This window comes from Acanthochromis polyacanthus, chromosome 21 (genome assembly GCF_021347895.1).
Source record: "Acanthochromis polyacanthus isolate Apoly-LR-REF ecotype Palm Island chromosome 21, KAUST_Apoly_ChrSc, whole genome shotgun sequence".
Classification (NCBI taxonomy): domain Eukaryota; kingdom Metazoa; phylum Chordata; class Actinopteri; family Pomacentridae; genus Acanthochromis; species Acanthochromis polyacanthus.
This window is the reverse complement of record NC_067133.1, coordinates 7,258,671-7,275,797: the sequence shown is the minus strand read 5'-3', so window position 1 is coordinate 7,275,797 and position 17,127 is coordinate 7,258,671. Positions and strand designations below refer to the sequence as shown.

Below are 17,127 nucleotides of genomic sequence, written 5' to 3'. Positions count from 1 at the left end.
CTGCAGAGGAGAAGCAGGTGAAGGACGGAGCAACAGCTCAGACGAGGCTGAGGAGAACTCAAACACACAATGAGCCGAAGCAAAGACTGAAAATCAGAGCTGAGGCCAGAATGAGCCGTTGAGCTGCAGCCAGCATCCACTGAACACACACATGGAGGAAACACTCACTGGCTTGTGGGTTTCCAGATACCCCTGCCATGGCATGCTGGCCTATCTGCATCGGCCCCATGGCCCCCATGCCACCCACTGGAGCGCCGGCGGGGCGAGGCCCCATGCCGATGGCGCCCGGGCCCCCTCCAACCCCTGTCAGGTTAGTCAGGGCATTCATGGGATCTAGCAGAGGGGTAGACAACAGACAATATTACGCAGCTCCAACATGCACAGCAGAAATCATGAACGGCATGAGTCTGAAGTGACAGGTCCAGCAGAGGACAGAACACAGCGAGGAAATGAAAAGAGGACCGAAGAGGGACGAAGTTCGCCTACCTGGACCCCCGAGAGCCTTCTTATCTGTCACAGACAAACAAAAAAATAGTCAATCAATTCATTCATCTATCAGACATTTACAGGCAAAACGGCCAAAACTTCTGATTCCAAAGAGTCAAATGTGAAGGTTTGATGTTTTCTCTGCTGTGATAAACTAAACTGACCACAACATTAAATCATGTCCGGATGAAAGTGCAAAGAACATTTAATCTGATTAATGGATCATCTAAACACAGGAAAACAGGCCGAGTGAATTCTGTCTTTGTGATCACATGTTCATTCCAGCTCATGCCTCTGGAGTCAGGACAGGTTAGCTTAGCTTAGCATAAAGACTGGTAGATGGTGGAAATAGCTCGCCTCTGATCACAACTCTGAAATGTAGGATGTGAACAGCTCTGGAGACTCACAGAATGAAACCTTTAACTGATGCGGTTTTATTCCTCATATGTTGCACTGACTGAAAACGACTAATGTGAGCAGCTTCGGTTATTGATCTGATATTAATTAGTGGAGGATGGACTTACGGATGTCCCTGAAGTGTATGATGAGTCTCGCCACCAGAGATAAATATTCCTCCTGGAAAACAGAAGACATCATCATGGAAAGATTATTGCTTTGGAGGGAATTATCCACAAAAAATAAATGTCTTAAAACATTTGTAATGCAAGTCAAGAAGACAAAACAACCACAAAGAGACACAAACAACTCACTCTGGTTTTTGCCTTCACATAAACGTGGTTCTCCATGTCATTGCTAGACTTGTGTGTTGTGTTTGCAGTTCCAGCTTTTCTCATCGCCTCTTCACTGGAGAACACACAAATCATTATTTCCATATGAAAACAGTCTAATTACTGAACAGAACTATATGTTGTTCCATCTACATTTCATATTTTTTGTCTTTTCATTTGTACTTGTCTATAAATTCAGTTTGTTTTAATTGAAGATAACTGATGAGATGGTAACACCTTCATTTCTTTGCTCTCGTCTTATTTTGTTTTATATAAATGACTGAACTTCTACAATTTCATTTCGCAGACGCTGTTATCTGAAGCGACGTACATCTGAGAGTAGATACAAAGAAAAGCTGCTGTGGATTCCAGATGGGCTGTTGTAGATTTTAAAATGTGGATATTTATTGTTTTCTGCAGTAAAAATGATTTTTGTTGTGTGACAATTAACTTCAGCACTGAAAATATGTATTTATAGATATGTAGTCATCAGTATGGTTTTATACACCTACAATAAATCAGTTTAAGGAACATTTCTATAACACTCACACAGTTTAAACAAACCGAGAGCCCAAACTCCAGAAATAATTAATTTACTGATGCAAAGAAATGCAGAAAATGCTCCCATTGAGGAACCTGGAACCTGTGAATCTTGGAATATTTTGCTCAGCAAAGTATTGAGATAATTATTCGAATTTCAACAATTGTTTTCGAATTTGTGGCAGCTCTTAATTGATTCACATCAAATATGCTTCATACACAGAAAACATACATTAGATACACAAGTATGCCTATGTTATTACATATGTGTGAAAGGGATATTAAATAAATAATACTATTTGTATCTGGAACTAAAACTGATGCTAAACATTCTGATATTAAACATTTCAATAATTAAACTGCAGATCTGTGTCTAATCATGTCATTTGTGTTTTAGTTTCACAGCAGATGCTCCCTTTCACTACATATAGAACAGAACTGTTTTAAATTCACTGAAAAAATACTAACCTGAAAACAAGGCTTGTTCACCAAGATCCAGGGATTTGTTTGGCTTCATGTATGTTTGGGTAGCATCATAACTTAAACTTTAAATGATCCAATCTCCATGGGTCGTACCATAATGTTTATCATAGTTGGTAAAGTTCTATTTTTGTTATTTATATCGGGTTTTAATCCTGAACATTTATAGAATAGTTTTATTGTCATCATGCATGGGGGCATGATGAAAATATAAGTAGCTGCCAGTGGACGGTGCATTGAAGGAAGCTAAATTAACGACAGTAAATAAGAAAATCTAATGTACATATAAAATAAAACTACATTAAGAATTCCAACATATGCAAAAGTGGCATGACATGAGTACAGTGAGGACACAATGAGATCAAATAAGACCAATAAAATAGAACAAATATGGGCAGGAAATTGCACGTAAGCAGCATTAATAAAAGTGACACTGTGTGTTATTGCTTTCAATTCAGAAGTCTGATGGACCACATTATCACGAGTAATCCTGCCAGTCTTGATCTCAACATTTAACCTTGTGAGGTTAATGTGTCATTTAACTCGCAACAAACTAAATATGACATTAGGTAACCAAACATCAATGAAAACACATTTTATTTTTGTATTATTTATAATATTTCATTGTTGCAAGCAGGTGAGTCAGGAGGAGGACATAATACTTGAATATCAGCAGCAGATTTACTCAGATTATTTATTATTTCAAGGGATTAGTTGTGTTATGGGACATTCTCCTCAGTTACACCAGCATCTCTTCACCTGGACTATTTAAAGGTTCACTCATCCAAATTAAAACTAGCCTGTGTCATATTACTGTGGTGACGAGCACAGAAACAAGGTGGGATGACTTTACTTGAAGCAGAGTCTCACCTTTTACTTTCATTTTTCTCTGAAATTATTTGAAACTGGTTCAACAATCAGGTTAAATGTGAGTATATTACAAAAGGCTGAGTGTGGAACGAGTTAATAATAAATTATTACGGTGTTTTCACCCAAATGAAGCTAAAACCAGTTACCGGTAGCTGAAACTGTGTCAGAACTGATCAGTTTTAGCAGGGCATGATGCTATGAATGAAATTGGGCAGAACTTTTGATTTTATCACCATTTAGTACAACTTATTCCCACCGAATTAAATATAAACATGTAGCTAAATTATGAGGTCAAAATGCATTAACTCTTACATGTGAAATGTGTTTGTTTATGTGCATATATTGGGGATATTAAACATTTATGACGCAGATAACGTCATTACTTTCATGGCGATGCTATAAATTAGCACATTCAGTCCTGTTTAAGTTCGTAAAACCGCATCTCGTTGCTTTACATACACGTATAAAACTGTAAAAGATTGCAAATGTTTCTATAAAGTGATATTAGAGGATTACTGTGGTGATGCTAATGAGCCAAAGCTAAAATGAGTTAACTGTAATCGTGTATTAAGTGATCAGCTTTAGCGGCTAATAATGCTAATAATGAAACTTGACTGAATTGTCCGCTTGAGGATTATTCTGAACATTTCATTGACGCCGAATTAAAGAGAGGACCCGGCGGTTCGGAGTGTAGATCCAGACCCACTTGTGGACCCGGAATAACGTTATTATTATAAAATAATGCTCTTAATTTGTTGTTTTCCACGCACAGTTTCATCTGACGCTCCGCCGAGATAGGCTAACGTTAGCTTAGCACATTCGGCTAACACAGTGACTTAGCGAGAAATAGACGACGTTTAAGCAACATTTCTCACATCTGAGCCACGACTTTCTGTCGGAACTGCGGGCTCCTCCAGTCGCTGTCCGGTCCGGGTACTTCCATGGTAGGAAACCGTCTCAGAAGGGTTTGAAGTGGAACTGTTGGATGTTTTCGCTCCGCTCCTTCTTCTTCAGCTGCGGGGAAAATGGGACTGCTGCGTTACTGTTGAAGGACAGTGGCGCCTCCTAGTGGATGGACAAACAACCGCACTACAGCTTTGAGTCTGTGAAGCCATTCTGTTTCTGTGGGGTCACATTTGATCTCTTTCTCTTGTTTTCTTCTTGTTGTAATGGTTTTGTGTGTCTCTGTGCTTGTTTTTTGTCTGTTTGTGGATATATTGTGTATTGTTGTGGTTGTTTTGTGTTTCTGTGGTGATTTTGTCTTTTTATTGTCCATTTATGTCTCTTTGCGGTTTTGTTCATTTTCTGTCTCTCTGGTGGTTTGTAGTTATTTCCTGTCTTATTGTGTCTTTTAAATTTCTTTGTGTGTTTTGGTCCTTTTGTGTCTGTTTGGTTGTTTTGTGTTACTGTTTTTGCCTCTTGAAGCCATTTTGTCTCTTTGTGTTTGTTTTTGTGCTTTGTGATGACTGTCTTTTCGTGGTTGCTTTGCTTTTTAATGTGGTTGCTGTGTGTCGCTTTGTTGTAATTTTTCTGTCTTTTAATGGTTCTTTAATGTCATTTTGGAGTCATTTTGTGTCTCTGTGGATTTGTTCATTTTCTCTCTTTCTTTTGGTTTGTATTTATGTTCTGTCTTATTGTGTTTTTTTAAATTTCTTTGTCTGTTTTTGGCATTTTTAGTTGTTTTGTGTTGTTCTTTTTTCTTGATGAAGCCATTTTGTTTCTCTTTGTGTTTGTTTTTCTGTCTTGTGATGACTGTCTGTTTTTGGTCATTTTTTGTTTTATTGTGGTTGCTGTTTGTGATTTCATGTCTTTTTGTGGTCTTTTATTTCCTTTGAAGTCATTTTTTGTCTCTGTGGTTTTGTTCATTTTCTCTTTTCGTGATGTTGTGTAGTTATTTCATGTCATATTGTGTTTTTTTTTATTTCTTTGTCTGTTTTTGGCCCTTTTGGTATCTTTGTGGTTGTTTTGCACATTACAAAATTTGATTCCAGCGCTGACGCAAGTGACTTCCTCTTCAGTCTTGAATTTCCCTTGTGATTAATAAAGTATCTATCTATCTATCTATCTATCTATCTATCTATCTATCTATCTATCTATCTATCTATCTATCTATCTATCTATCTATCTATCTATCTATACCTAACTTAAACACAGCTGAGGTAAGTCTCAGACAATAATTTTGTTGGTGTTCTGACCTGACAGTGTTTTTAAAGCTCAGCGTGTGAAATACAAACCTGATGTGTAAAAACTGTGTGACAGATAGAACACATCGATGCAGGGCAGTAAAACTAGACAAATGTTTAATATTTGTGTGACTGAATGATTTGATTCAATCCAATATCTTTATTGTCGTTGCAATCTTAAGTACCTAATTTTTAATTCAGACTTTTTTCTATATTGTTGAGCATTACACCAAATAAACAATCCTTATGAATCAGCATCATTTGTTTGACTTCATGTATTTTTGTCATTAAACAGCAGCTAAAAGCTAAACAATGAACACACAAACAATATAAAACCTGCATCTTGCAAGACTGACTGAAAATTTTTTGTCACCACGAACACATCAGTTACAGCAGCAAGTGAAATTGGTCATAAAATAGTAATATAATTATATATCTACTATAAATAATACAGAAATTGTACTGATATTTGTAATGTCAAATAGACAAATACATATTTTTAACATACTAATCAGTTAATTGTGATATATAATATTATATGGTGCTAATATATCAAAAAAATTATAACAACATAATATACAATCATATCAATATATTATTACTACACTTCAGGATACATTAATTAAATAAAATTAGAATATATATTTTCATCGTCAGCTTAAGTTTCATTGGTTGATTAATCCAAAGACAATAAAATTACAACTCCACCCTCTGCCTCCATTTCCCACAATCCCCAGGAGAGCACAGAGCAGAGGCGGCTCCACGTGCTCGGAGATTTAAAGAGTGTGTGCAGCTCGGAGGAGGGCGGGAAACTGTGTCACTGGGGCACGAGGCTCTCCCCGCGGTCACATAGTCCCGTTTTCTGCCGCGTGCGGCCCCGCGAGCTCCTCGCATCATCATCATCACCGGAGCTGCTGCGCGCGCGCCCTGTTTGAACCACACAGAGCAGCGCGTGCAGCAGATGACAGAGTCCTCGTGCGGCGGACACACATCAGAACAGCGCAGGACGCGATCATGGAATAGAACCGGAACCGAGCTCTGTTCGGTATTCCTCCGTGACTGTACCGGGACCAGGATGACGACCACCGCCATGGACACAAACAACAACAACAACAACGACAGCAGTACAGGTAAATAACTCACCTTCGATCCGCGGGCGGTCGGTTTGACTGTGAAATTTGGAGCTGAGTTCAGTTCTCCCAGTTCTGAAGCTCTGATTGTTAAAAAACGGAACTTTTTACTTTCGAGTTCTGCCGCAGAGACTCAGAACCTGTTTGGACATGAGACTCCTCAGGACGTCCTCACCGGGATCCTGGACAGCGGAACCAGTACCTTCCTGGATAAACGGAATGTTGATGCTGCAGCAGGTGGAACCAAACCTGCTGGAGAACCGGAGAACGAGCCCCTCACTGATCAATCAATTGCTCTGTGTTGTGGTGTTTTAACGGTTCCGGTCTGGTTCCGGTCCGGTGTCTCTGCTCTCATTCCAAGCATCATAATAATGAAAGTTAAATGTGTATGAACTGGTACCGGTGGTTCCGGTTCTGCGGTGGTTCGGGCTCAGGACCCCCTTCGCCCTCCGCCTCGCGCACATGTCCGCCGTCATCACGGGTACCGGCACCGTGAATCCGCCCCGCATTTCGGGGAACTGGGTCATGATGACGGCGCCGGGTCGGCAGGTCGCTCGGTGTCAGGTGGATTTGGTACGTGTGTGTGTGCGTGGGTGCGTGCGCCCGCCCACAGCGGCCGCTGCGGGTTCACATGGACCGGGACACCGGGCCATGTGCGCTTTGTTTTCACCGAGCTCGGCTGTGATTGGCTGCCGGCAGGACTGGGGTGATTACGTAATGCTGCTGTCTGCTTCTCTGCGGATTGAACTGCTGATCAGATAGATTATCAGTTATTGATCTTGGCACATGAACACAGTCAAAATATTTTTATGTTTTAAATTATGGATTATTGATCTACTTATTGATGAGTCATGTAGCTCATATTTAAATATCCCCTCAGCCAATCAGAGAGCTCATAACCAGCTGCTGATCATTATAGATGTCTCCTCTGGTCTAATATCAATCCTGCAATATAAACCAGTGAACGTTCTGTTGGTGTTTCGTGACACTTCCTGTGTTAACGCTCCTGTTGTCTTCATTTACAACACCAAAAAAAATATTGTTTCCTTGTCTGAAAAAAATCCAAAAATTCAGCAAAAAAATCCCCAAAGGAATTGGAAGAAAATTCCAATAATTCCTTTAAAGTTTCTCTTAAAAATTTTCTTTCAAAAAAATCCACCAAATTTGGCAAGAAAATTCTTGTAATTATTTTTTAAAAATGAGTAAAAATCCTCCAAAAATGAGTAAAAATATCTGAAGTGATTACATATGTATCAGTAAAACTTCCAATATTTTCTTGAGAACATAGACAAAAAAAAATCAATCAACCAAAATCCAGCGAAATTCATTTCTTAAGAAACATTTTAAATATTTCCTTTTTTCCACCAAAACATGTTCAAAAATTTCCCAAAATGTGGACATCACAAGTTTCACTGTGATTTTTTCCCCCAACATTTTCAAACTTTAAAACGGGTTTGACCCACACGACAGCACAAAGGTTATTAGTGACTCAGTTTTAAAAGCAAATAATTAGTTCCAGGTGGTTACATCAGCTGATCAGGATGGAATCTGAAAGTGTAAGAGATAAGTTGAGAGTCTATGCTGAGCTGCTGGAAAGAAAAACAGAAAGTAATCAGAGTATTGATCCCTGTGATGATCAGAATGAACCCGACTCAGGTCATGTTTTAAACATGAAGTGTGCAGATTTGATGGTTTCCTTCACTGGCAACCCTGAGATGAGTGGATTTGGTCACGTTGTGGAATTAATCCTGATTAATTAAACCCTGCAGAATGAGTCAGTGTCTGAAATGAGACTCAGTTCATCAGAAAAATTTTTCTGCAGCTGATTTTTATGTTTCAGACGTTCATTTATTGATCTGCACATTAATCTACAGCATCACTTTCACTTCACATTTCCATTTGAAGTTCACATATAATAAATACTTTTTTGTTTCATGTCACTAATTATTTTCTGTATTTTACAAACAGGCAAAATCGGCAAAATAACAGTAAAGTGTTTCAAAAATTAGAGTTAAAACTGTTAAAAACATAGATTTTTTTTACAGTGCTAATAATTCAGACTTTAGTTTGGGTTCATGGACGACTTGATTTAAATTTAATTGCTGTTTGTTCAGTTTTTTTTTACATCCTGTTCAGCAGAAACTGATTTAATACTCAGATGCTTTAAATGGAGGAACATAAAACACTGCATTACCCATGAGCCTTAGCTGATGCAGCTGTGGAGAAGGAGCCTGTTTCCACGGTTACCGCCTCCATCCCAATCTGATCAGGAGCATTTAAACCTTTGAGTGTTTCATCAGATTTCTACACAGCAGGATGATTTGCAGCTGCCATTGGTTGTTGGCGGGTGAAATGCATCTTGGGAGTTGTAGTCTCTACATTTATTCATTCATACAGCAAGTTGTGATGTCTGAGGAGCTGCGGCAATCATTTAGTTGTCGACTATTAAACTCCTCTGATCTGATAATCGATTAATCAATTTGTGTCAGTTTTTATTAGAAACACTTGAAATTCTGTAATTCCAGCTTCTTAAATGTGGATGTTTGTGGTTTCTTTTCTCATTTGTGACAGTGTTGGCGTCTCTTTGTGGTGTTTTTAGTCTCACAGTGGTAGTTTGAGTCCTCGGGTTGATTCTTATGATTGTGCTTGTTTTGTTCCAAATTTATGTGACTTTAGTTTAGTGTTCAGAACAAAACAAGACACCTGAGTAATTTAGAGACATAACCTAGCTTATTGATTACAGTGAAAATCATCTCTGAACTCCCCTCACACTGAACTGTTAAACACTGTGTGAACTGCAGGAGGAGCTTGGGGCAGATGGAGGGCAGATGTAGCTCAGACAGCGGGTTGTCCTGATTTAGATTCATCAGCTGATGTCACCAGCAGGTCGCCTCCTCCTTCTCAGTCACATTCAGCTCCTGTGAATAACTGCATTAATGCCCTCACCCGGAAACATACTGAACCACAATCACACCTGGTGCGTTTCCTGAAAGTTACGAAGGAAATCTGAAGCAAACGTTTCAAATGTTGCAAAACGACAAAATACAAATTCGGCCTGTTTGCACGATCTGCTAGTTCGGAGCAAACGAATGTGGTCAGAAGGTGGCACTGCAGAAGAAGACGGAAACTAAAAAAAGCTTTTTACCATCCGACAAAAGCTCACCAATAAGCCACAATGATAATAAAAACACACAACAGGAAAATATGAGGAAAGAGAATGACACAAAACAACCACAAAGAGACACAAAACAACCACAAAGAGACATAAAACAACCACAAAGAGACACAAAACAGTCACAAAGAGACACAAAACAACCATAAGAAGTCAGAAGACAGCCACAAAGAGACGCAAAATAGCCACAGAGACACAAAAAACACAGACACAAAACAGCCACAAAGAGACACAAAACAACCATAAGAAGTCATAAAACAGCCACAAAGACGCACAAAACAGCCACAAAGAGACACAAAACAACCATAAGAAGTCATAAAACAGCCACAAAGACGCACAAAACAGCCACAAACAGACACACAAACACACATCTGCTACAGAGACACTAACAGTCACGTAAACATGTTGTAGCTCCAGTGTAATATATAAAATATGACATAGTTGTGCTTCAGTTATTTGGTTGTTTGCGTTCATGTGTGTCTGTATCTGTATGTGTGTGCCTGTATGTGTGTGTGTGACTAATGGCGGAAAGTGAGAGCGCGTGCGGTAGGAGGTGGTGTCGTGGTGGGCGGGGCCAGCAGCAGCCAGTCCCGTTGCGGAGCCGGCTGTGTGGGGGAGGCACGTGTCAGAGAGGTGTGGCCAATCAGAGGACACGAGCCTCCTGCACGAGGGAGGGAGGGAGGGAGGGAGGGAGGGGGGAGGAGGAGGAGGATTCATTGTGACTGTACTATATTTACATAGTACTGTAGATTACTGTAATACTGCTGTATATCACTAAAGTACTGCATAGCTGCAATCTCGTTATACATTGTATTGTATAATGACAATAAACTATATTCTATTCTATCATTATAAAGCTGTATGTAGTGCTGTGGATTAATGCAGTACTACTTTATAGTGCTATATATTACTATAGTAAGGCATTGTAGTGCTGTATCTCACTAAAGTACTACATTATAGTGGTGTATCTTACTGCAATACTGTGTTACAGTGGTATATATTACTACAGTACTGCATTGTAGTGGTATATTGTTTTTTTAGTACTACATTATAGTGCTGTATTTTGCTATGGTACTGTATTATAATAGTTTATATTATACCAGTACTGCATTATAGTAGTGTTTACCACTAAAGGACTGCGTTATAATGATGTATATTATTGCAGTACTGCATTATAGTGGCATATAATACTATAGTACTGCATTATAGTGCTGTATATTACTACAGTATTGCTTTTTAATGCTGTATTTACAGTGTCTTATAAAAGTATTCACTGTCCTTGGAAGTTTTCTTTTATTTTTGCTTTTCAACATTGAATCAGGGTCAATTTAATTTGACTTTCGTAGCATCATTTTCAAAAAATAGAGACTTTAATTTTTTCAGATTTCTACAAATTAATGTCAGTTCATTAAAGATATTAAAGCAGGACAAGTGAGGGCAGCCACCAAGACGCTTATGACTACTTCATAGGTGATATCAGTGTACAGAGGAGCATGAAAATCAGTTTAACACAACAGCAGAGACACAAATGATCCAAAGAGACAGATTTCCTGTCAGCTGAACAACAATCAGGTGTCGGTGAAAGTAAATTTTAATCAGCTGTTTGTCTTTTTAGACTTTAAAATGGCTGAATCAGATTACTGCAGCATTACTCAGGTTGAAACTGATCACGGCAGTTTCAACCTGAGTAATGCTGCAGCGACGTGCGTGTCTGTGTGTGTGTTTGCGTGTGTGTGACAGGGAATTAAGACCGTGTGTCATTCATACAAAAGGCTCGGTCACATGCAGCTCTGACACGTGTAGCTGCAGCGTCACATCAACACACAGTCACACCTACATCGCAGCAACACACACAGTGACTCACACTCACCACACTAATTTAGCAACTCATGTTTCAGCTTCACTGTCCTCACACCGTGTACACAGCCGGCTGCAGACGCACACAGACACACAACGGGATGACGGAGGGACACAAAAAACAAGAACTGATCACTAAAGGACCAAATTCAAACACGCACTAACACAGACGTCTCCTACATACACACACTAACACATTAACACACACACACATCTACATAGACACACCAACACACATAGACACGCTAACATACACATACTCACGCTAACAACACGTGATGTTTTACAGTCACACAGGCTGTTCCTTCACCCCCCCCCCCCCCCCCCCCCCCGTTCCTAGAATTCCTAGAAAGTCTGTTTGTTTTGAACTTTTACTACTTCCCTCCCCCTTCCTCGCCCTCCGTTGCCACGGCCACAGGGAAACATCCAGCCACAAACACCCCCTCCCACCCGTTCAGAGGCTCCGCCCTCTCATGCTGAGCAGCGTGAGGTCACTGAACTGAACCAGTCATTCACTGGTTTCCAGTCGGAGCTTTGTACTGGCAGCAGCTGCAGCAGAGCCAGAGTCACGTCTTCGTCTGTGAATAATTAAAGCTTCCCCAACACAAAGCAACACAAATCAAACACAAACAGGCATAAATCCACTACAAAAAGACACAAATCAACCACAAAAAGACACAAATCAACTATAAAATACCACAAGGACACAAATCGACTTTAAAAAAAACACAAATTGACTACAGAGACACGAATCAACCACAAAAAGTCACACATTGACCACAAAAAGACAAAAATTGACCACAAAAACAGACAAATCGATCACAAAAAGTGATAAATCGACCACAAAAAGTCACAAATGGACCACAAAAAGTGATAAATCGACCACAAAAAGTCACAAATCGACCACAAAAACACACAAATCAACGTCAAAGCCGCAAATCGACCACAAAAAGTGATAAATCGATCACAAAAAGTCCAAACTAAGCAGTGTTTATCAGAGTTGAGTCGAGTCTCATCATTCGAGGTGTTCATCAGTGTTTCAGACCTGGGTTCCTCTGCTCTCCCGCAGGAGGTGTGATCTCCTATGTGGGTTCCTGTGGAGGTTCTCCGACCAGAACCAGTCCGGTCTCCATGTACAGCGAGAACTCCTCCTCCTCGCTGACTCCGTCCTTCTTCAGCAGCGGCTCTGGTTCTGGTTCTTCCGGGGACGACGGTTCCTCATCGGCCTCCTCCTCATCCGGAGGTTCTCCCCGAGGCCGTGACGATGTAGGATCTCTGAGGACGTCGCCCAGCAAGTCTGTGGCCAGTCTGACCAGTAAGAACCCAGTTAGTCTGCTTCAGAAATGAAGGGACTCTGCTCTTGTTTTTACTTCAAATTGGAAAAAATAGACCTGTTTTCAGTTGTTTGTTGATGCTAAGCTAGGCTAACCAACGGTCTGTGTTCCAGAGCTGAATGGGATGGTGCTGCTCTGTAAGGTCTGTGGAGACGTTGCCTCAGGTTTCCACTACGGAGTCCACGCCTGTGAAGGCTGCAAGGTGAGAGAACATCTCCATCAGCACCGATTCTAACTGACCCGAGTACCAAGAACCAAACGAGTTCTGTTCTGAAGGCTGAAAGAACCACGTTAAAGATTTAATGTTGGGTTTGGCCTGAATTCTTTCACCTTGTGATTAAAACATTTATGTGTAAAAGAACAAAATGTTTGTCGGTCTAGACCTGAATCAGCCGAGTAGTGACTCAGAGAGGTTTTCAGGTGCTCAGACAGGTGTTTGGGTGTTAGGACAGGTTTTGAGACAGGTGTTCTGGTGTTCAGACAGGTGTTCAGGCGTTTAAACAGGTATTCTGACTGCCGTGTCCATGTCATCCTGCAGGGTTTCTTCCGTCGCAGCATCCAGCAGAACATCCAGTACAAGAAATGTCTGAAGAACGAGAGCTGCACCATCATGAGGATCAACAGGAACCGCTGCCAGCAGTGTCGCTTCAAGAAGTGTCTGTCTGTGGGCATGAGCCGAGACGGTGAGAGCACACCTGTACACCTGTCTGTCTGTACACCATACTCTAAATAAAGATGATGATGGAGGTTTTTTTTCTTACACCTCCTCTTCCTCCCCTTCTTCTGTCCTCAGCGGTTCGTTTCGGTCGGATCCCGAAGCGTGAGAAGCAGCGGATGTTGGCGGAGATGCAGAGCGCCATGAACAACATGGTGAACAACCAGCTGCAGAGTGACTTCCAGCTCGCCAGCCTGTCGTCTTCATCTTCAGCATCTTCGTCCTCCTCTTCTTCATCCTCTTCATCCTCTTCGTCGCCATGTCCCACTGTCACGGTCGCCGCCCAGCGTCAGCCCCCCGCTCTCCCCCTCATCCCCTCACACCCCTCCCCTCCGGCCTCCTCTTCCTCCCACCCTCCCCCAACCCCCTCTGTCAGAGCCCTGCCCCCTCCTCCCCACCACCAATCTGTCAGAGCCCCAACCCCTCCCCTCCACCCCCTAGCCCCGGCGTTGAGTCTACCGTCGCTGCCATTGCCCGCGCTCACCGCGAGACCTTCCTGTACGCCCACGACAAGCTGACCAGTCCCACGCAGCAGCAGCAGAATAACCACGGGCACCACCACAACGGGGAGGCGGAGCTTTGGGGGCCCAACCGCTGCCCCAATGGTTACCGTGCCGATGGCCTCAACACCATATATCACCATAACAACAACAACCTGGGCACCGGGTGCTACCTGCCACCACACAATGAACGCAATGTCATGAACCATCACCACGGCAGCGGGAGGCGGAGCCTGCATAACACTAACCTGATTGGAGGAGACAGGCTGGCCGATTGGGTGACCCAGGAACAGAACTGTCCAATGAAGAACCACAGGGGGATTGTTCTGGTGAGAACCAATGTGATGAGAGCATTTTTACATTGTGGTGTTGGCACTTAGCTGTGATTGGATGATGACTGTTTGGGGTTTAGCAAGCTCCCACCTGATTGGCTGATTGTGGGCTCCTCTCTCCACAGGCTTGTCCAATGAACATGCAGCCTCACGCCGACCCTCTGAGGAGCCCGCAGCAGATCTGGGAGGACTTCTCGCTGTCCTTCACACCGGCCGTCAGGGAGGTGGTGGAATTCGCTAAACACATCCCAGGATTCAGCGCTCTGCTGCAGAATGACCAGGTGACGCTGCTAAAGGCGGGAACCTTCGAGGTACGACGCTCTGGGATGTCACACCGCCGTTCGTTTCTATTGAGCGGGTCAGGCGTCACATGGTCTCGTTTCCTGTCCAGGTGCTGATGGTACGCTTTGCGACGCTGTTCAACGTGAAGGAGCAGACGGTGACGTTCATCTCTGGTGCCACCTACAGCCTGGAGGAGCTGCAGGCGATGGGCATGAGCGAACTGCTGGGAGCCATGTTTGACTTCAGCCACAAGCTGGCAGCGCTGGAGCTGAACGCCGAGGAGCTGGGCCTGTTCACTGCCGTGGTGCTGGTGTCTGCAGGTGAGCAGCCACGGAATTTACCTTGTGTTAAGCCTCGCCTCCTTAGCCACTGTTATGACACCTGTCAATCTTTGTAACAGTAGTACACTGACAGTCATTAAAAACTTTGAGACCATATTTTTCAACGTAATTTTTATTTTGAAGCCCGAAACTGGATTTTCTTCATATGAATCATTTGTTTAGCATATTGGCATACAGAAACAAAATCTAAAGTTTCAAGAATGATTTCAAAATAAAGAATTTCACAAAAGAAAACGGCACCTGCCAAACACAAAGTCACAACAGTCAATACCGAGTATGGCCTCCATTTGCTTGGATGCAGGCAGCAACCCTTCGGTGCATGCTTTGGACCAGGCTTCTGATTGTGGGTTGGGAACAGCCCATACGCCTGGCTACATCACTGTAGCTTAAAGCGGCCTCCACCATACCCAGTGCCCGGAGACGTTGTTCATGTGATAGACGCGGCATGATGCTGTTCACTGGACTAACAATGGTGGCCTTTTTTGGGCCTTTATATAGGCCTTCAAAATCCATTCTCAAATTGTGCAGATACTCACTGAGTATTGCTTGGTGTGTATTTGGTTCACTTTTGCAAAGTGACCAACCCATGTGCAATGAATCATGACAAAATGACAACTCATCATTATCTCAACTACCAGGGCACTAGATCATCAGTAAATCCACAATGAATAATTACAACCCCCCTACAAGTAGAATTCTGCGTACATTTGTACCTCAAAGTTTCTATTGACTGTCAGTATAGATTTATCACTGTACTTCACCAAAACCTGTCTCTGATTTAGACAAAGTCAGAGTGATCTAGTTAGCAACCAGCTCTTAGAGTTAGCGAGTTAGCAACCACCTCTGAGAGTTACCTAGCAACCAGCTCTGTCGGTTAGCTAACCATAGCTGAATCTGTGTTCCGCTGTTCCAGACCGGTCCGGGATCGAGAATGTAGCGTCGGTGGAGCAGCTGCAGGAGAACCTGATCAGAGCTCTGCGCCTGCTGGTCAACAAGTCGGCCATCGCCCCCGGCAACAACCACCTTAACATGGACTCACCACGTTTCACCAAACTGCTGCTGAAGCTGCCCGACCTGCGCACGCTCAACAACATGCACTCTGAGAAGCTGCTGTCCTTCCGCATCGACGCCTGATGACCTCACCATGACATCACCACGCTCGCCGGCCGTGGTGATGTCGACACTGTAAAGACTGACACTGTTCAGCACATGGCTTCCCGCCAAAATCAGAGTCTGCCCACAGAGCTGCTGCTCCAGAGTCTCCAGTTAAAGGAACAGTCGCTAATAATGTAACCTCAGTGTTAGCTTTGCTCAAACACTGCTAGCCTAGCTTAGCCTAGCCTAGCCTAGCCTAGCCACACTGATGGTTCCACAGGTAGAAATAACTTTTACAACATACTTCACTGTGTGACTGAGCTAAAAATGATCTCAAAACTGATTGAATGTTCTGATTGAGTACAGTAAATATTTCCTATTTTTACTATATTTGTGGTTTAATACGCTCTCTGCCTCTACTAAGACTGTCTGTCGTACAGATATTTGCTGAATCTTCATTACTTGTCACATACGTCACAATCATGTATCTTTAAATTCCTCATGTGCAGAAAACTCTCATAAATCTGTTAGAAACCAGAATTATTTACAAACTGACCACTTTGGGATCAAATCTTTTTCTTTTAGCTGTGCTTAACTCACATATTTTCAGTTTTTAAATTAAATTCTGGTTTATTTGTGGCGGCTCCTTTGACTCTGGAGGAAACGGAGAACGTCAGACTCTTCCAGACAGTTTGGGGAACATCCAGAAACTTCCAAACAGACTCTGATTGACTGAAAAGGCCTCAGACTCCAACACCACCAGCCAATCACACGCAGAAGCAGCAGCTCCAGCGACCAATGAGAGCGCTGCGGTGCCTCAGACCAACGTTATGCAGCAGATCTTCTGTATGAAACCTGTAAATACTCAGAAACACAAATATCCAGCGATACTTGAACTGTTGGGGACTGAGATGTTTTCTGCATCTTTATTTTTTGTTAATATGAAAATATGCCTGTGCAGATATTACGAGTGTATCGGTGTTGCACCTGATGGAAATGAGACCTTCTGATGTATGTATTTTATTCCGTGTTTTATGTTGTAAAGACATTATATAAATATATAAATATAAACGGAAGAATCA

General features: G+C 42.2%; 2 protein-coding genes across 2 annotated transcripts in view; one reads left to right on the top strand and one right to left on the bottom strand.

Moving 5' to 3' along the window:
• LOC110967908 (mediator of RNA polymerase II transcription subunit 15) overlaps positions 1 to 7,006 on the bottom strand; it is a 19,807-nt gene extending 12,801 nt beyond the window's left edge. Inside the window, 6 exon segments of the mRNA XM_022217658.2 lie at positions 169 to 333; positions 487 to 510; positions 1,011 to 1,062; positions 1,197 to 1,290; positions 3,980 to 4,118; positions 6,431 to 7,006. Of these exon segments, the coding sequence (XP_022073350.2) occupies positions 169 to 333; positions 487 to 510; positions 1,011 to 1,062; positions 1,197 to 1,290; positions 3,980 to 4,047 (403 nt within the window). The 5' untranslated portion in view covers positions 4,048 to 4,118; positions 6,431 to 7,006.
• Positions 6,099 to 17,127, top strand: nr1d1 (nuclear receptor subfamily 1, group d, member 1). Its single transcript, XM_051941402.1, is given in 9 exon segments — positions 6,099 to 6,417; positions 12,516 to 12,761; positions 12,894 to 12,982; positions 13,319 to 13,463; positions 13,574 to 13,879; positions 13,882 to 14,324; positions 14,453 to 14,638; positions 14,719 to 14,929; positions 15,864 to 17,127. Coding segments are annotated over 9 exon segments (2,016 nt in total). The 5' UTR covers positions 6,099 to 6,248; the 3' UTR covers positions 16,085 to 17,127.